This window comes from Amblyomma maculatum, chromosome 1, assembly GCF_055883805.1.
Source record: "Amblyomma maculatum isolate TAMU_Amacu chromosome 1, ASM5588380v1, whole genome shotgun sequence".
NCBI classification, from domain to species: Eukaryota; Metazoa; Arthropoda; class Arachnida; order Ixodida; family Ixodidae; genus Amblyomma; species Amblyomma maculatum.
This window is the reverse complement of record NC_139344.1, coordinates 463,169,471-463,189,835: the sequence shown is the minus strand read 5'-3', so window position 1 is coordinate 463,189,835 and position 20,365 is coordinate 463,169,471. Positions and strand designations below refer to the sequence as shown.

General features: G+C 45.7%; 1 protein-coding gene across 2 annotated transcripts in view; it reads left to right on the top strand.

The window, feature by feature from the left end:
* The first annotated feature begins 15,511 nt into the window (after positions 1 to 15,511).
* Positions 15,512 to 20,365, top strand: part of LOC146209814 (thiol S-methyltransferase TMT1B-like) — a 46,729-nt gene continuing 41,875 nt past the window's right edge. The window contains exon 1 of one of the 2 annotated variants that reach the window (XM_084604043.1): positions 15,512 to 16,151. In XM_084604043.1, the coding sequence (XP_084460169.1) occupies positions 15,771 to 16,151 (381 nt within the window). In that variant the 5' untranslated portion in view covers positions 15,512 to 15,770. The remainder of the gene's footprint in view (positions 16,152 to 20,365) is intronic. The other variant, XM_084604034.1, reaches the window with a different exon arrangement.

Sequence of the window (20,365 nt, the reverse complement as noted above, 5' to 3'; positions counted from 1 at the left end):
TTCGCTTACAATTAGCCGGATTTTCTGCTAATCGGCAACTGTAACGCTATCGCATTAATATTGCATACTGCGGTCGAACAGCTCCAGTTGAAAACAAACTTCCACGGCACAAACGAGCGGCTTAGTTCGCGATTGACAATTAAGTGGTTTATGCCTCCTTAAATCTGATCACCGCAGCTGACCAAAATACAAGCCAAGGTGCTGCTGTGTGCTGCTTAAGTACTGCTAAAAACCGGACGTTCGTTTAGTCGGACAGTGCTATAAAATAGTTTCGATATGGTCCGAGTAGTTCCTCTGTCTGGACTCATCATGCGGAGAAACGAAAATCCTATGAGCAATGCAAATAAACAAGTTTGTAAAGAGAGCGCGCCCTGTATCGAAATTGTTCACTGAATAAAACGTTTACACTGCCTGAATGGCGCCTTTGCGAAGCACGCAGCACTGCTCTTAGACAGCCACGAGTTGCACCTCAAAGACAATTGTAAGATTGTTCTCACCTGTTAGGCGAACACGTTGTCTTTTTTTGCTCGTCGGTGATCCAGATGCATTCGCAAGCGCACAAGATGGCTGGGTCGTCAAAGATAAAAAGTTGCAATGCAGTATCGCAGTCCAGACGTTCAGCTCCACACGTCCACGCCCTGTGCTCACTTGAAAAAGGCGCGAGAATGCAGTGCGCAACCACTACGGCGCATGCGTCATTGCCCTAGCGACGAGGGGACGAAGCAGTCGTCGGCGCGGGCGCGAGCGGCTTTATGCAGCAGACAGTGCGGAGTAAGCGCGAAGGCGTGAGAACGTTGTTTTCCGCTGGGAGATGGCACGTACAAGGCGTGATTAAAAAAAAAAAATGGCTTACATCGAATCGGCCAACACGGCGACAACCGAAGAGACTGGGAACGCCGACTTCTAGAGCAGTTTTCTATTTGTTTTTATAGTAAATGGCGCAGTACCCAAGGTCTATGTACAGTACCTCTCACTTGTCGGTGGGCGCAGCACCGGGAGGGAAGAGGTGAACAAAAGAATGAAAAAAAAAAGTGCGCCAGCGGAGGTTTCGATCTCAACTTACACTGAGACCGCATAGCAGACAGGCGCACCTGTATTTTGATTCCATTGCAACAGCGCCGCCGCGGCCGCGATGAAAGCGCTTCTCCGATCACCGGCCGAGAGCGCATTGCTTTGCGCGTTAGGTGATGCTGCTGTGTGTACTATGCTTGACAGCAGCAGCATCCGGCCAGAGGAGAAACGATGCGCGGCTTTGGAATGTTGCTCTTGTGCAGGTGGTTCGAGAAGCCCAGCCCGGCGGGAAGGCGTGGGAGCATGCACAGTGCTTGGGGATCTTCCATACTTAGGCATGCGGGCGTCGCAGTGGCGTGAACTCCTCCTTCATCCATGCCCGGTTCACGGATTTTCAATACGTATTGAATAAAACGGAAGCGCCTGAAATTCGATTCACGGATGTTCAATACTTATTCAGTAAAACGGAAGTGTCTGAAAGGCTTATAAGGACATTCTCCTTCATCCGTGCGCCAATTCTCGGACGTTCCATACGTATTGAGGAAAACAGAACCGTTTGACGTTCTTTTAAGGAGGTTGTCTGCGTAAAATTACGGTTTTTTTTTTTACAGTGCATGGGGATCCTGAGGCAAGCGAATAGCGCCGAGGTGCCGAAATCGATAGCACCCCACAACACGGGTTGCGCGCCAGCTTTGAATGTTATTTGAGGGAGCATGCTATTGGACCGAAGGCGACGACCGGGCGCGCCAATCGGGACTCTGGAACCGTCCGGCTGAACGGCAGTCAGCGAAACGATCGTACAACACCCCTTCCGCACCACGTCTGCAAGCGGACAGAAAACGTGCGCCCGCACACGTGCGGAGCGGGTCTAAAAAGTAACCGTACAGCCGTGCGCTTTCTCTTGCACGAGCACGCGCCCCCGCAGGCGCACCGCGACATGCCACCTGCATTCCGTCTTGATTGGGCAACCTGACGCATATTTTCATGAAGGATACTTAATTATAGGCGGGAAACTTTTTATTCACGTCTGCACTGTAGAGCAGACAACAGACGGGGATGAGTAAATATTGATTGTGAATGCGTCCCACGTTAGCAAAAACGTAGAAACTGCATCTCGAGGTAAGTATGCTATGTAATTATATTGTCGTATATAATATGTTTAAAAACTGCTAAAGTATCATCAGTACTGTGAAATAAAGTGGCCCGCTCGTTGACCATCGTTTTGGCCTGTAGCATGCGATCTATATACGGATTTTTTTTTATTATTACGACGTTACCAAATGAAATCTTGCAGTAGAAGAATAAGTATATAGTCCGAAGGAGGTTTTTCTTCAAAGACAAGAACGCTAGCAATCTCATAAGCACATGCGTGCTCCGTGCGCTGCACGCGACATAACCGGTTCGCTGGCTCGGAAGGCAGATGAAATCCAAGCTTGTACTACATAGTGTTTTATTTCGGTTCTTAATAAATGGTAGTGGCTTCATTTATGATAATATTTGGTTTGCACTCACGAACCCTGTGACGCGATGGGGTGCTCCGTGCGAGTAATCTCAGTCGAGGCGTAGCTAGGATCACTTTTGTACTGCACTTCCGACATATCTTCGTTATTAGTAATAATAATAATAATAATAAGAAGAAGAAGAAGAAGGATTGGTTCACTTATTGGCCAATTTGCGAAAATCTGTCAAAGCGTCTCAGCAAGGCATGTTTTCCAAGCCGCCCCCACCCCCGAAAAAAAAAAAGTCCTCGTTCCTAGATATTTTCTTGGTCAATCTAAAAATGAAAAGGCAGCTGTAGACACTTAGGGCACATTCACACATCAGTCTCGATCGCGGACGTCGCATCAGTTGATTTGGTTGTTTTCAGAGCACTCAAAAAGCAGGGAGAGAGAGCACAGAAAATCGGCAAAGCTAAACACGCTGGGAGCGAAGAGCAGGATAATCTTCCATCCTCTTCACTTTTTATGTGGTGTTAAACCACTGTACTTTTTTTATGCCTCTCCAAGCCGTCTTTGTCAAGTGTCAACATTTCTGAGTTTACGAAAAAAGGGGAAATTGGCTCTTTTCGTTTCCAAAAAGAACGCGAGACTTCTCAGAACGCTGTCATGGGGTTGGAAAACAGGTCTTGCGGACAGGCTTCCAAAGGAATCTGCTGTTTCACACGTGAGCCTCGTCTTTTGGTGCTTCGTCTACTATTGTGGTTTCCCGTGACACAATGCTACTTAGTACATCCGTTTCGCATCAGCGGAAGCGTTTTTGTATCGCCAAATAACCGCCAGGCGCAACGCGATCGCAGCGCGTGCACAGGAAGCTATCGGAGCGTCTGCTCCGGCGAAGCCCCGTCGTTTCACATTTCGCCACCACGCCAGGAATGCGACGCTGCCGTCGCGCGGCGAAACTTGAGCCTCATATGAAGCCGCGCTCGGTGCACACATAAACCGGTGAACTCAACAGATTTGTGTCCTCTGCTGCTCAGGAAACTTCAAAAGACAGGAATAATAACTTAAACATGCGTGCGCAGCATAAATGTAAAAAAAAAAACGTGCGTTAAATGAGCAAGCTCATTCTTCTGAACCATTCTCGACTCAGTACAGCAGCTAGGAAACTGTTAATTAATTATGCTTTGAAATTAATAGCAAACTTGAAGTAGAAACGATATTTCCGTAAACTTATTGGGGTCGTTTCCTAACTAAAAAATAAGTAGACTGCGAGTGTTCTGCAACTTTTGGAAACATTGTTGCGCACAGAGCTCTGATGAAATAAGGGAGTCATTGCGTTTGTAACTGATCGGGTATACTCCGTTGTACAAACTTTTTTTTTGGCTCGAGTTTATTTCGTTTATAGTATTCCAATAGCTTTATTTTGGAGAAAAAGTCAGTTTTTTTGCAGCTGTGCGTTACCAACGCATGTATATCTTCCAACAAATACAAAAAAAAAATCGGGTATGATGTGATACAAAGATCACGGATAATGTTTTCTGACTTTTCTATTATTTATTTTCTTTTATTGGTTTCCTTATAGCCTGCCGGGCAATAATATTACCAATAAACTTGGATGCCGCCTCTTGAAACTTGACGAGTCCCTGTGCGCGCTCAGCGGAACTTGTTAGCATTCGATGCAAAGCTGCGAGACTCCTCCGTTAAAACAATGGCTCAATTGCGTTTCACACACACGGTTTTTTTTTTTTTTTCACTTTTTATGGTACAAACTTTTATTTTTATTTTTTTAATTTTATACACCGATATTTAGCATAAGCAAATTTTGACTTTCCATTTCGATCACTTTGACACATTCGCAACCTCCTGTTTTTCCTATGTTTCATTTATATCAGTTAACTGATCAATTGTACGGACTAAATTTTCGTAATAAGCATAACCAAGCATTGGATTTTCATTCTGAGCATTTTGACAGCATTGATTCCACACGTAATATTGCAGTCCTGATCTGTTGGGGAAAGTAAGGAGGCTCGAAACGGCAGTGACTTTTCACTAGACATCCACAGTACAAGTAATGACTGCATACTCATAGCGTTCTTGATATTTTGCTCGTGAAATAGCATATGCCCAAACAAAGGCCATCCCAGGTAAGCGAACGGCTTTTTAAGCAGACAGAAATCACTTCGCATAGTCGGGTGTTTTTCGTGGCCATGAAAATCTTACGCGCGATTTCATGAGGCGATAGCTTCCTTCTGTTGCTATTATCGTCACCGCGAAGAATGGAAAATGACTTTTTTGCGTCTTCCGCACTGTACCGGCAGCCGAAAGCACAGCAGCCCAACGCAGCCGCATGTCACGCGCACGCTTCAAGATTTGAGTTCAGAGATGTAATTCTTGCGTCCGCTTAAGCATTAAGTACTGCATATAGACTCCTAAAGATGCAATAGAGGCATGTGAAGTACTTTTTGCTCAACTTATCGGCCAATATCACGCTGACGAGCGCAGACCGCCATGCATTTCAGCGGCGCAGCGAGCACCGCTTGACCCTTTGGGCGGAGCTTGGCGGCGAAGAGGTCACTTGCAGCCAACCGGCCTATCGGAGGGAGGGGCGGCTGGATCAAAACCTGTCGCTACCTTTAAAAAATAGGAGAGCGTTAGCGGGCGCTAGAGTTACTGTATATGCTAGCAGAGTTGCGCGTAGGTCCGCCATATATCTTGCTTGTCAAGCAACCGAAATTATTGCGGCAAAGCCGCACTCAGTTTCCGCAGGCGACATTCCTGTCATGTCCCCGATCGACCGCGGGTGCTTTTCCAAGGTTTGTAAACAATTTTTTCGCTTGATCGCAAACAAAGAACATCAAAATAGCTGACTGTGTAACACTGTCAATAAATATGCCAAGGAAAAAAAAAAGCACCGCTGTTTCTAGCGCGCGGCGCAATCTGCGCACGGCAGCAGCCGATTTACAATGTCGCCTGCTCCGAAATTTTTACCTGATAACTTAAGGGCATGCTCAATATTGTAGATACGCGCCGTGCAAATGCAGCATTCATCTTTGTGCCAATATTTAGCCGCCTGACCTGCATTAGAAAACCTGTTTATATATCTTATTGGAAGCGCAAGACATTTAAAACGAATTACGAGCGAGAACTATAACAAGGACAGCATATAACATCTAAAACACAGTTTATTTGAAACTTTATGAACTTTAGGATATGAAGTAAACAATCAGATGCTTAAACATGGTTTGCTTTGCTTAAAAATTGTTTGCATACAAGTTTTATACCAACAGGGTTATATAAACATACAACGCAAAGCCGCGCGGGGCTCTAATTTATTTAGCGCTTAAAGTGTAAATGAAAAAGCGCTGAGCCGCAAGTTCAGCCTGTTTTCGATAAAGAAACCCGAATGCAAGCTTTACTCAAGAAAAAAAAATTAAGTGCCTGTAACTTAGACAAAAAACGAACATAGTGCAACATGACCAGATATATTTTGATCTAGCTACTGTATAAAGTTGATGCACACTTCTGCATGCAATATTATAACAAATGAGGTCAGTACCGAATTATGTGCAGCAGCTCTCAACATTTAGGTTCTCTGAGATCATATCACTTATGTACCAGCCATCAATTGACAATGGTATTTAAACTAGGGCTATCTTCAGATTTTCTGCAGACATGTAGCTTGCATCTTCCTCCTAGTAAGCACGTGTCACAGCCACATTTCCAAGAAAGTTATTTTGTTAATTGCTTTTCGGCTTTGGCAATTCGAAATTTAAGCTGTTGGAGTGTAGCAGACCACAGTTCATTTCTAAATAAAGAGTTCAACTGCATTATGTAATAAAGTAAAGTAGTACCCATACATTCGCTATCACACCATGTTTGCCTATTTCAGTGTCTGCTTCACAAAAGCAGTAGTGGAAGAAATATCCTTACTTAGTAGTGATCTAGTGTGTTGACATCCCAAGTTCTGCATTAAGAATAAGCATTGTGGTGCATTTTATGTGCAAAACTGGCTGACACAATTAAGCATTTTGCTGTGAGTCAAGCAATCTTGCCTGAATGATACTTGATGTAATGGGCAGGTGAATGAAAACTGATGTCTGTTCAGGTATCCTTGCCTACAGAGCTATCAGTAATGTTAGTAAGAACAACAGTTCATGCTGTAAGGTGGTGCTGTTTTGAAAATTGTATAGCTTAACACTAAAATAACAGCCCTTGTAGGTGTATGAGGACATCACATCATTCCATTTTTATTGCAGACACAGACAACTAACAAATAGGACAGAAGTGTGCTTGTACTTATTCACGACATTATGCCGTGTGGCAAACAGAGTTCAGAAAAGATGTAGAAGTAGGGCACACTGGTGTAGGCCACAGCAAGGAATATACACCAGCTGTTTCAAAACTGCTACAGTCTTATGGAGAACACCTGTTCCATTCACCATGCTCCAAATTTTTATCTGGATTGGCACCCCAAACAGGCATTTCCTTGCAAACCAATAATAAAATTGTCACAAGAGCAAGACTGAATTTTTAGACAGTAGATGTTACACAGAGGCACCTAGAAAAAGGTACTACGCAAACAGAAAGAGAAAGAAAACATTTTCTTTGTCAGATAGGAGCCCCTTGTCTAGCGCCCCTATACACTACTGCTCATGCCAGCCAAATCAGGGCAAGCCAGACATGGCGCTTCTCCTACTGCGTGTCGTGGGTTTGGAGAAATTTAGGTGGCTGCAGGAACACCACTCTGGTTGGGAACATCCTTAACTGTGCACCATAGCTAAGGCGAGTGTTCCAAAAAGAGGTTCCAGTTTAGCCATGATGAAGGCCAAAACTGTTAAAAAGCCCAATCAGTTTGTAAGCCTTATGCACGCAGCTTTGTACATGAAATAACAGAGCGCAGTACAGCAACACGTTGCTAACAAACTGGGTGTAGCAAGAAAGAGCAGGAGATCAGATCATTGATTTATTTATTTTCACCTATGGGGTGAGGGGCATTACATAGAGGCAGTGTGAATACACAAAAATACTATACATCAACAAGTACATTGAAATGGGCACAAATGAACAGGAAGACAATGCTTCCGACAGTGGTAATAAGTGACCCGCCGCAGTGGTGCAGTGGTTAGGGCACTCGACTTCTGTGCCCAAAGATGCAGGATCGAAACCGGTTGTGGCGGCCGCTGCTTTTCGACGGAGGAGAGAAGCAAGGTGCCAATGTGCTGCATGATGTCAGTGCACGTTAGAGAACCCCAGGTGGTTAAAATTTCTGGAGCCGTCCACTACGGCGTCTCTCATTGCCCGAGTCACTTTGGGGCGCTAAACCTGATAAACCAAACAAACAGTGGGAATAAATTAAAAACAATTTCAGGCAGTAAAGGACAAAAATTTACATACATTCAGGGAAAAAAAAATGGTTTTGCAAAATGCATTTGTGCAAAATAAACTAAAAATTGACTTTTCCACCTCCATTTTTCAGCAAAAGCGTACATGACTGCTTCTCGTACCACGTACCCAAACAGTACCATAGGCCGTCGCAGTAGTTCGCGGCCCGAGGACAATACGCTTTATTAGTTCCTATCGGCTTTAGAGGCCGCACCGATGCATGGCCATGGCATGGCGTCGAGCGTATACCATTACTCCTCTTATAAACAGCGCATATAATATACAGCCTATGCAATTGAACAACATCAACAGTCTTCCAAAAGTTGAACAAAGGATAAGCTTACCTCACATATTCTTGATCCTCTTGACGTAGGATTGTCGCGGCGCATGCGTAACAGCCACTGCAGTCACCGGCGGATAACCGTTCTTCCACACGGTATTGAATGAAACGTTTCAGAGCGATTACTGCAGTTTGGAGCTGAACACCCCGTCATGTTGAATAGACGCTGACTGCAACGAAACTGAAACGCACGTCAGAAGCAGCGAACGTAAACAGCGGTTGGATAGTGGATGCGCTTCGAACTTGGCCGGCTGTCAATCCAGTTCGCTGCAGCGACACTCTACTGCAGCGGCGGCGGAGGAAATTACAAAAAAAATGCCCCTTGGTTCACCTTCTCTGCAGTGCGCGGTTGCTGGTACCACGCGATTGCGTTCTACCAAAGAAGGCGCGAGCGGCATTTTGAAATCAGACGCGCAACTCTGCTACCTTTGGTAGCATATACAGTAACTCTAGGGGAGGGTATTTTTGCCGGTAGTGAACGCGCAATCACGTGACACAAAAGTGACGTAGAGCTACTACGTCACTTCTGCGTGTCCTGTCGACGTTTTTTTTTGTTTGTTTGTTTGTTTTTTTTTTTTTCTTTCTTTATTCTACTGGGGCAGCGAGAAAAGCGCTTGGCCGTCGGAGCGCGGCTTCGAGTTGGCGGAGGGAGAGCATCTAGCCTCCGCACGCTTTCTTCTGTATTTTTTTTCCTATTAGTAGGGAGAGGTTGAAATGAGGGGCGGGTAAAGCCCCTCAATAAAGGGGCTTTAGGGGCGGGCACGCTAGACAACGTAGACAGCGTGGTTTCAAACGAGTGACGGCTTGGAGCTGCCCTCGGTAAAGCAGTATGCACGCTTGCTTCCTTTTTTCTTTTTCGCTAGCTGTGAGGTACGGGCTGGTTTGGCTTGAGAGGCAGCGGAGGGAGTGCTGAAGATTTGCTATCGTTTACCTGGCTCAATCAGCCGCTTTTGCACCTTAAAAGTTACGCCTCAATTATGTACATACAACTATATATATATATATATATATATATATATATATATATATATATATATATATAATGTAGTGACGTATCCGTAAACTAAGTAACATCTTGTATAATTTCACAGCTTAGCTCCAAACATCAACCATCAACGTTTACGCGCCGCAAGATGCTGTAAAGGTATTTGCTTTTTGCCAGTAAAAAGCTGCATGTGTGTGGGCGCGCGTGTGTGCAAATAACTGATGCGCAGGTACTGAATATATTTGAGGCCCCGCATAAGGTCAGTACTCTTGCACGTTTTCATTGTAGTGAGGAAGCGATCACAATCCCTGCAGCGCGCTGCGAAGAAGCAGACTCGCGACTCGGAAGTCCCATGCGTCGCTTCGAATACCAGCTCTAACCCCGCCAGACCACCGGAAGAAAGAGAACGACAGCAAAAGACTGCGAACGCACAAAATCTGCGCTCACTCATTCTCCCGGGGGTGGAAACTTCTGTTTACTGCTTGGAGCCATGGGGGAGGGGAGAAGACTGTGTTGAAGGAGGAGCCATGGCGTGGACAAAACTAAAGCCCCTCAACAAAACTGCCGCGAGCGCTTCCTCTTACAAGGAAAAAAAAAAAGATAAGAAAGACCCCGCGAGATACGCGTACGTGACGTGTAGGCTACGTCACCCATGTGTCACGTGATTGCGTATCGTCGACCTGCAAAAACATTCTCCCAACTCTAGCGGGCGGCGGATGGATGGATGGATGGAATATAGGAGCGTCCCCTTTGAAACGGGGTGGTAGCAGTAGCTATCATGCTCATTTTTCTCTATATATCTTAATTATTGAATTAGATTGTTTAACTAAACCATCATTCTATTTATTAAATTTTTGTTTCTACATTACTAACATTATGTCACTTCTCTGCTTTTAAGCCACCAATCTTCCAGCCGTTTTTTGTTAGTTTCCACCGCCGGTTTATTCACCCGGCCACTGGTATCTCTAAACCCCAGAGCTTCAGGAACAGTGATTGCGCCCGCATCAACTTCCGGATGGATACCATTGCATTCGAGTATAATATGGTCAATTGTTTCACTGGAGTTTCCACATACAGCACATGCGTCATCTCCATTGTTAAATTTCTTTTTGTAGCTGCGTGTTCTAAGGCACCCTGATCTAGCTTCAAAAAGTAGGGCACTGCCTCTTGAGTTATCAAAGAAATCTTCCTTCCTGATCTGCATTTTCCACTTTCGGTATAATTCCACAGTCTGTTTCTTTTCCATCGAATTTATCCAATTTTTACCTTCTGTGTTTTTCACCTGTTGCTTAAAGGTCCACGGAAACGGCCCCCAAGAAACCACTGATAAACGTGTTCAGTGTGTAGAACACAACCTTTTGAGCATTAACGCAAAGTATAACTCCTTGGAACAAAGCCAGCGATTTATTATTAATTTTTAAAAACAGCGTTTTTTGAAATTCGCGGGCAGAGGAAATGTCGCTTGGCGGTGTCGCATGGAACTATTTCCTAATCCCGTGACGTCACGGGTCGGTTGACTGGCAAGGCTTGCTAGAAGCTGCCATTCGCTGCGGTCACTGCAACCATGACGTCACGAACACACTTCCGGTAGCTGCGAAAGTCGTCTGCTCGTACGCTGCTCGAACTCTGTGCGGGCTGTTACAGCAGTTACAGCTCGCCGCCCTTATCGGTTAGGTGGCCATTGCCCATTAAGTGCAACAACCGAAGCGACGCAGGGATCGGCAGAACGAAGCTGCATTTACAAATATCTTATTTATATAACGTGGTTTCAGGAGTATCGGAGTGTCGTCCGACGAGGCGTCAACAGCACGGTCAAGCACCGCACGATGGCAGCACCTCCTTGACCGCCGTAAACATCGCCGCTGTGGCCCCTCCTCTCGCATACCGTTCGCGAACCACACGGCGGATCGTTAGCACCGATGTCCGAAATAAAGCGTGCTAAAATTTGTTGGCGTCTGGAATATTGAGCCGAATATCAAGTATGAAGCCCTCGTGAGGATCGCTGACCAGCAGTAAATTGCTGGTAAGAGCGATAGCCGTGATACAAGCTAGTTTCTGCTCAAGCCAGCTGCCGCTGGTGCATTTTGGCTGATCCGATCTGCTCGTACTAGCTCTGCGATTAATGCGTCGGCAGAGTTAATCCTATAATTATTTTACTATGGCAGAGTAGGAATCACTATAAGGCAGTTTCATAAGTAGACGATTTACGACAGCGTTGATCATGTTCCAAAGCGTCGACCGCCGCGGCTTCGAAGCGAAACAATAGGCCTAGTGAAGACTAGGGACGGTCACGCACGGCGCCGGCGTTCGCCGCGCTCGCACGTTCCACCCCCGCGGTAATTGTGTAACGTACCTCAGCCTGCTCGCGGCATCCCGTGCTGCAAGCTTTGCAAACTCGTGTACTTTCATAGCTAAGGCCACGTATTTTTTGGCGTTCTGCTCAGCAACAAGCCGTTCAAACGATACTGTAGGCACGACAAGGCTTCAGTACGCAGTCGCTGCGCTGTCGGCCGTAATCGAAGACGTCGGGCGGCACCATAATCTATACATCGATCTTTAAACGTGATACAGTGGGCAAATGAATAACTTTGTGAAGCAGACCCGCTCGTACGTTTCGCGCACTCGGGCGCCGACGAGTAGCTTCCGTCAACAGACGCCGTCATAACCTCGGTTAACGACGCAAACCGAGGTCGTCAAGCTCGGTTTGCGGTAACCGCGGTTAGTGGTGCAACCATGGTTTGGTCCGCCGTGTAACATAGGATAACCACGGGTTCGCGGTTACACTAACCGTCGCTGCGCGAACTGGCGAACTCCTCAGGCGTGTGCAAGCGGGGACGGGTTGGCGGAGAACGCCAGCGAGCGAGCGCGCGGCAACCGGAAGTTCGTCGAAGTGACGTATGTATGGGCGGAGCTTTGAACTTGCTTGTATTCTTTGTTTTTTTTTATGGCTCCCTTCGGCGTACGAGTTGAGAGGGAAAATTGGAAGGGTCATTTTTAATCGCCGATATCGCTGGTGTTGCAGAAGCTAGATCGAAAATTTTTGCGGGAGAATGATGGGTGGTTCAATAACTATCAGTGTTATGGCGTTGTTTACCCTTCTTGGTGACCCCTTTCTGGGGACCTTTAATGCTCTTTATTTCTCCGTCCTTGTTACTAGCATACTTACTAGTTAGTTTCCTAGTTCTTTTCCTCCATTGTGAGTCAACGCTTTTTAGGTACAGGTATTTAAATACTTTAGCTGCCCATCTGTTACTGTCCAATTTCCTCAGGCGTTCCTCATATAATATTTTACTCTGAGCTTCCCGTACTTCGAAAGATGCCCAGCCCATATCTCCCTGCGCCGTCTCATTTGTAGTTTTGCCGTGGGCACCTAGTGCTAATCGTCCAACGGATCTCTGATTTGTTTCTAATGTCGACTGTACCTCTGATTTTAGGCACAAAACCGCATTTCCGAAAGTAAGTCCGGGCACCATAATTCCTTTCCAAATACCCCTCAAAACCTCATACCTATTGTATCCCCACAATGCCTTATGCTTCATTATCCCGGCATTCCTTCGCCCTTTGGCCTTAAGTGATTGCTCATGCTTTCCAATGTATGCCAATCCTTCGTTTATCCATACCCCCAAATATTTATATTCTGCTACTCTAGGTATTTCAAGGCCTTGTATTTTGAGACCCTGATCAGTTGAGCCGTTGAAAATCATCAGACCCGACTTAACTGCGCTGAAACTGAAGCCTAGAGCGTCCCCTTCGTCTCCGCAATACTTAACTAGAGTTTGCAATTCTTCCAGACTCTCAGCTAGCAGCACAATATCGTCTGCATACATCAAACCGGGGAGGCGCTGCTCTACCGCCTTTCCACCTAATCTATATGACAGGTTAAAATCTAGGTTACTGGCTTGTATCCTCCGTTCCAGGTTTATCATATAAAACATGAACAGCACCGGTGATAGAGGACAGCCTTGTCTTAATCCTTTGCATACTTTGACATCCTCCGTACTTCTTATCCCTTCCCCCGTAATTTCTACTTTGTTATCCCGGTATATTTCCTGCAGGAACTCTATTATCTCATAACCGATATCTTCTTCTTTTAATACATTCCACAGGAGTTCTCTGCTTACGTTGTCGTACGTCCCGTTTATGTCCAGGAAGGCCAAATACAAAGGTCTATTTTCCACTCTAGATATTTCGATGCATTGGGTAAGCACGAACAGGCTATCATCTAAGCGCCTACCATTTCTAAAGCCGTTCTGAAGTTCTCCGAGTATCTTGTTACTTTCAACCCATGCTCGCACCTTTAATTTCACCGCCTGCATGGCTAACCTGTACATAACAGATGTTATGGTAATTGGCCTGTAGGATTTTATGTGCATCCTTTCTCCTTTCCCTTTATAAATCAAATTCATTTTACTCTGCCGCCAGCTGTCCGGAATTTGCTTATTCGTTATGACTGTTTCCAAAGCTTTTAACAACGTTTCCTTGCTTTTTGGACGAGTTCATTAATCAGCTTGATCGGAATTCCATCTATTCCTGTAGATGTGTTTTTAGGAATATTTTTTTTCTGCCTTTTTCCAGTTTAGATTGGTTAGTTCTAAGGTGCTTTGTATTCTGCTACCTTGTGTTGCTTCCTGATTTGCGGAGATTACCCTATCGTCGCTCTTAAATGACTCGGCTATAACTGATGTAATGTAGTTCACTGCGTTGTCTCCCTTTAAACAATTTCCCTCGTTATCTTGAATCCGATCTTGCTTTCTTTGATTCTTCTTCCCTAGCCAGCTTATATGGTTCCAGAATTTTCTTGCTCCGCCTCTAGGGGCATCGTGTATATCAGCCATCCAGCGATCGGTGGACTGTCTTATTTTACTTTGGACGAGGGCCTGCAATTGAAGTTTCTTTTGTCGATATGATTCCCATTTTTGGTCGATTTCCTCCTGAGAAGCCTGTTCTTTCTTTGCCATTCGGTGTTCCCTTGAAGCAGCCCGTCGTTTTTCAATAGCTTCCCTGATTTCCTTATTCCACCAGCTCCGTGGCTTCCTCTTTCCATTCCAGCGGTTTGCTACTTTAACCTCCTGAATTTTACTCCTTATGAGTAGTTCTACCTGTTCATAACCCCAGTCTTCTATGGGGCTTTTCTCTATTGCTTCCTCTATGTCTGCTGCTATCTGCGCTATTTGATCGTCGTTTAATTTTGCGTTTACGTTTTGTCTAAGTTCCATTTCTCTTTTCATCAAGGGCCCCATCTGCAGACTAATACGTTTATGATCACTTCCCAGACTACACTCCCCTTCTTCGTCTATTTTCATTTTTGTGACCTTGCTATAAATTTCCTGCGACATTAGACAATAGTCAATGGTCGTCTGCCTGTTGCGCAATTCCCACGTGATTTGGCCTTCACATTTTGTTTCTCTATTTACTATAACTAGATCGTGTCGCTCGCAGAAATCTAGCATTAGCTTCCCGTTACAATCCGTGTATCCATCCAGATCATCGATGTGGCCGTTCATGTCCCCCAGCAGAATAATATTGGCCCCGTTTCCAAACTGGCTGATATCGTCACTGAGACATTCAACAAGATCCCTGTTTTCTTGCTTGCATTGATGTCCTGTTCCTAAATAAACTACCCCTAGCCACGTCCTTATGCCGGCAATGGTTCCTGAAACCCAGATATGTTCTTTACAAGATGATTTAATTCTTTGCCAATTTGTTCCCTGGTGTATCAACATACCTACCCCTCCACCCTTTCTTTCCGTTCTCGTTCTGTTGCACCCTTCCCAGACGTAGCCTTCTATAAACGGCGGATCTTCTAGATCCCTGAGATGAGTCTCGCAAAGAGCGTACACACCTATTTTGTCATCCTTCAACTGCTGTTCTATCTCTAGCCATTTCGCTCTTTTTCTACCTCCTTGCATGTTTATGTAGCTGATCCTAGTGTTAAATTTCTTTTTTGCACTTTTCTTTCTCGACCTACTCTTTGCCATTTCTGGGGGCTCAGCCTCCATTATTACACTTTCTTCTGCTTCACATCTAACTACCTCTGTGCACGGAGTCCTCGCGGACCCCCTAAAAAAGCTACAGCCCTGCCTGCCAAGCGCCAGCCGATCTCTGCTCCCAGCCTTCTGTTAAAATGAATGCCATCTCGCTGCCGGCGGGCGCGCCACCTCTCGAGGGCTCCTCTAACCAGAGCTCAACTCTCCTCTCCCCGGGATCCTCGGCGCCCTAAATTATTCTAACACCGTGCTCGGAGGCCATGACCTGTGGATTGCCGTTTTTGACGTTGTTGAAAGAGGGCGCCAGCGACGCACGAGAATGTTACAGCCGTGGTTACTACAGCTATGACAGCTGTGCAACGCATCTCCGAGGCGCCTGCCTCTCCGAACGGTCGCTGCGCATGCTGCGCTGGTCCTGACCAATCGCCTCTTGCTACGGAAGCGCCGCTACGCCGCTACGGTTGACATTCAAGCGCGGCGAACTACGACTGCTACGACAGGACTGATGTGCTTTCCACCTGCGTGCGCCCACGTTCGTTACAATTCGCTACCGCGTGCTCCGAGGCAGCTTGCACCAACACCCACTCGTTGAGTAAGTGGATATTTGCAGAACCGGCTCGATCGGTATGGAGAAGAGAAGCCTCTTCCGACGCATCTTGGACGACGTCGTGGTGGCGCTCATCTGCGGCATGGCTATCCTCCTGCTGCCGGTGCTTTTGCTGAGTTCTCGTGCCCGTCAGTGGCTCTTCGTGCGTGTTCTCGTGTTTGCTAGCCGGCTGTGGCGCGATTGCTTCGAAGAGGCGCGCCGAGAAACGATGACTGCGCTGGATGACATCGAGTCTCGCGATCCCGAACTGCGTGCCGACGGAGCGGTGCGAGTGCTCGAGATCGGCGCCGGTTTTGGAGCGAACTTCAATATGATGCGACGCAAGGTCAAGTACTGGAACGTCGACCCCAATACAGAGTTCCAGAGTGCGTTTCTGGAGACACTGAAAGAGTACCCGCAGGTTAGTGCAGATACCCCCCCCCCCCCCCCCCCCCCCTCTGTGAATCGCAATATCACTGAGAAATCTTTATCGCTGTTATTAAGGCAACTATCATGCGAGTAATGACGCGGGATTGTGTTCAATGTTTTCGCTCATTAACGTCTTCTGTAAAACAGTCCGAATTATGAGAAGTACAGAACCCCAATACGTTGTATGATAAATGCCTGGGCAATCTTAATATATCAATGCACATTTTCTGAAGAGGTTTTAAAGCAATCTAAAAGAGTTCGAAAACTGTGATAAGCCATGACTGTACTGCACAAAATCAAGGCACGGAATCAGCTGTTTGTCCTTTTATTGAATCTAAAGATGGAGAAATACTGAAGGAACATAAGATGATTAGAAATAAATTAGCAGCTGATATGCAACGATCACGTATTCGTTACTTTAAAGAGAAATTCGCTTATATTTGCTACGACCCTCAGAAGGCTTACTGAAAGATCTGTTAAGAACTAATCAGAGCAGTACTCCCATGGAAATGAATATAGGGGGTATTCACATGACGTCACAGCTGACGTCAGTATGCAGCCGATGCCATCTTTGCGTCCTGTTTTGACTAGTACGGGGCGGCGGTTAGGTTAGTTGTTCGTGCGCGTCCGTTTGCTCTGTCACTCTGCCTCATGCGAGCACCGTTGTTATGAAAACTCAATTGGTATCATGAGTGACAGTTCGATTTATCTGCAAAGTGTGCGCGATGCGGACAGAGACCTGTACGAAACAAAACTTTGGTACCAACCCGTGTGCAGTCGATATGCGTAACAGCACGGTAAGCGTCAGCCTGTGCCCACGCATAAATATGTGCGACATTCATGAATTCCTTGTCCTACAGACGAGTTGCATCGCAAGAAACCAACCGCAAGCCTACTGTCCACTCGAACAACGCAACTACGTTACAAGCGGCTGGGTTAAGAGCCGCGGTTGAAGCAGACGAACTCGCTCTTTGTGTAATTACGTGCGTGCCGTCCAACGTTTATACCAACTAAACCGCTGAGGTTTTTTGTTGATATTCTGCATAGAAATGGCGGTTGGTAAGCCAGTATCATTTGTACAAAACTTGTTTGGTGTACTTGCCTCAATCAATGAGAAGTCGGATGTTTGCATCGTCTGTGGCGGTAAGGAAGCAAAAGAAACCGCTGCCACGGCCATAGCGATGACACCGGTGGCGCCACCTCGTTGCCTTTCGGGCTCAAAATAACTTTTTGCAACAAAACTCTTGAAATACAGCGCAGTTTCGGCCAAGCTAAACTTGATTTGTTATTAGAGATAAATTTGTTTATAAAGTTCTTCAAACCTCCTGCAAAACAACTCTGCCCGCCAACGTTCCTTAGCCGAATCTGCATGCGGTCTGCTTTGGTTAGCAGCCGACTCAGACGATGCGAACATCCGACTTCTGATCGAATGAGGCAAGTACGGCAACACAAAGTTTAGCGAGTCCTCTTTGAAGGATTTTGTTGCAACAAAACACGACGAGGAGGTGTTCGCGGCGCGCTGAATGCATGCGTATGACTGCAAGCGATACATTGCCGCGCTGCTCTTTTACCGGGAATGTGTCTTCCGAGTGCGTGAAGAACAGTCGTGCCCACATAGTGACAAGAGCTGGCTGCTAGGGCACGTCCGGAAGATTCCAGTCCAGCCCATTTTGACATACATTTCTTACATTCCATGATAATTGTGCGGTTCTGCCGTGCCAGCCATACGTGGCATCGCATCTCGGGGAAGTGTCTCGTTCGGGTAGAGTTGGTCGCGTGTACTTCCGGAACCCTAAAATGCCGAGGTCTTTCGCGCAGCTCTTCAGCTTCCGTTGTTTACACTGTGCACGCGTCTATTACAGTCTAGGATAGCTCAATAAATAACATATAGCTGCGGATGCCACTGCTTGTAGAACCGCACGACAGCACTTGATACGTACGTTCGCCCTGTTCGTTCCGTGGACACAAAAATGGCCGACTGCGCCTCAATTACCCACAATGCGCAGCGCACAGCGCGTGAGTGAATACCCCCTATAGGAGGCAAACCTATAAGTGGTATTTTCTAAGAGTTGGTGAATATAATTCAGTTTTAATTTTTGGTGGTAACTGGCCGAGTCGTGGCCGAGTGGTTTGGGCGCCCGTCTCGGCTGCGGGAGGTGGTCAGTTCGAAACCCGCCGCCGGACACCCACCGGTAAAATTGGGTACAAGCGTCCCCCGGCCCGGCGCCCGGCTCCTTTAGGGGTGTGCGTTTGGAAGAGGCTCTGCTAACCCTGCTGTGCCCCTTCGGGGGCTTAGTTTCGAACAACCATGGCCTGCAAAGGCCGTTGGGCAGGTTGACATGCCCAACTCAGTATTTCATTTCCCCGTCACGCTACCGGAAATAGCTAACGTTATTAACGGTCGTAGAATTATTCTGCTCCTGGTTACGATGACCTAAAAGTCGCTCCTATTAAAGTGGTGTTTGTTGTGGGCTCTGTCACTTGGCAAATCATATTTTAAGTACAGGTGTTTTTCCTGACAAGATGAAAGTTTCTAAGGTATCAGTATGGCATAAAGACGGCGCATTTGATGACAATAATAATTACAAACCAATATTCGTATTGCCATTATATTCTAAAATAGACGAGAAGGCATTTAATTCAAGAATAGTTAGCCCCATCCGGGCGCACAACCTTATATCTTCAAGTCAGTACGGATTTCAGAAATGAAAGTCTACAGAATCGGCACTACTTTATGTAAGGGATAAGCTCGTTGTGAATATTGAAAATTACATATACACAATTGGCATGTTTTTCAACTTTAGTAATGCGTTAAGTCCTAAACCGCGATACACTTCTTATAAAATTAGCAGCTTACGAAGTAAGAGGTGTTTCCCTCACTTTATTTCATAGCTATCTCACAAATCTCTATCAGTTTGTAATAATAATAAAATAGCCTCAGACACTGAACGCACAAGATTTGGTGTCCCCCAGGGGTCAAGATTCGGGTCATCTTGTTTCTTTTATACAACAATGATATTGTTCCTGTAAAATATATATCAGGCATTGTTCTTTACGCCGATAATACGAGTGGTTTCTTTGCGTCTTGTGAACTTTCGTCAATCGTAATAACAGTTTGTGGCTTGAGAATCTGCCCTATTAGCTTGATAAAATTGACTTAGGCTGAATATAAATAAACTTAAATGTATGTTGTTTTTATCACCAGCAAATTAATCAGTAAATCTCAATCACAATTCCTACGGAGGGTAACTGAACACGTTTCTCGGTGTAACGTTTCATGAAAAGGTTCGCTGGACTTCCCATGTAAACTAAGTTAGCAATAAGTTAGCGCGAAATATAGGTATGTAAATAAATATCGTGCTTTACTCCCTGAAAATTTTAAAAAGCATTGCTTCACTTTAGCCCTCTTCCTTCTAGAATGCAATATCGCTTACTCGTATGCGGCGTAACAATCAAAACTAATCTTAACAACCTCCATCTGTCTAACGCACAAAAGGGGTTTTAGATTTATTTCAAACTTATTAAAATCTGATTCCACCTTAGTTCACTTCAAGCAGAATGCAATACTGAATATAGGGACCTCCTACGACGAACAGTTGTCAGAATTTGTCTTCTGTGAATCTGATGCTGACTACCGACATTTAGGCACGTTCGTTTTAAGAAGACCAAACTCAGGACCAATTATGGTGCGCACTCAATCTCACGCGCAGTTCCTGTCCTCTAAAGTCACTGTCCATCGCTAATTTAAATAATGGGGTGGTTTCCTATTCGGCCAGTTTTTCGAATAGAATCAAAGCTGTATTTCCTGTCCAATCAATGAGGGCACTTTTCTTTTTATGCTTCGCGAAAGTCATGCATGTTTAAAATGTTTTATTATTTCATTGTCGGTGTTTTTAGGTTTTTGTTACAAGCACATTTTTGTCATTTTTCTTTCTCGCCTAAAGAGCTTTGTTTGTGCTACTTGTGATGCACACTTGTATAGTGCCAGGGGCCTTGTCAGGGGATTTATGTCTCCCCTTTTGCCCTGGCACCATGGCAATGCTGTATCGTATTGTCAGAATTTGGAATACACTTAACTAAGCCGTAATGATATCTGCGAATTTTGCTGTGGCAAAAGCTCAACACTATAGAGGCGGTTCGTTAGCGGCAGGGGGTGGTTAACGTCCCAAAGCGACTCAGCCCAGTCAGAAAGAACTACAGAAAATT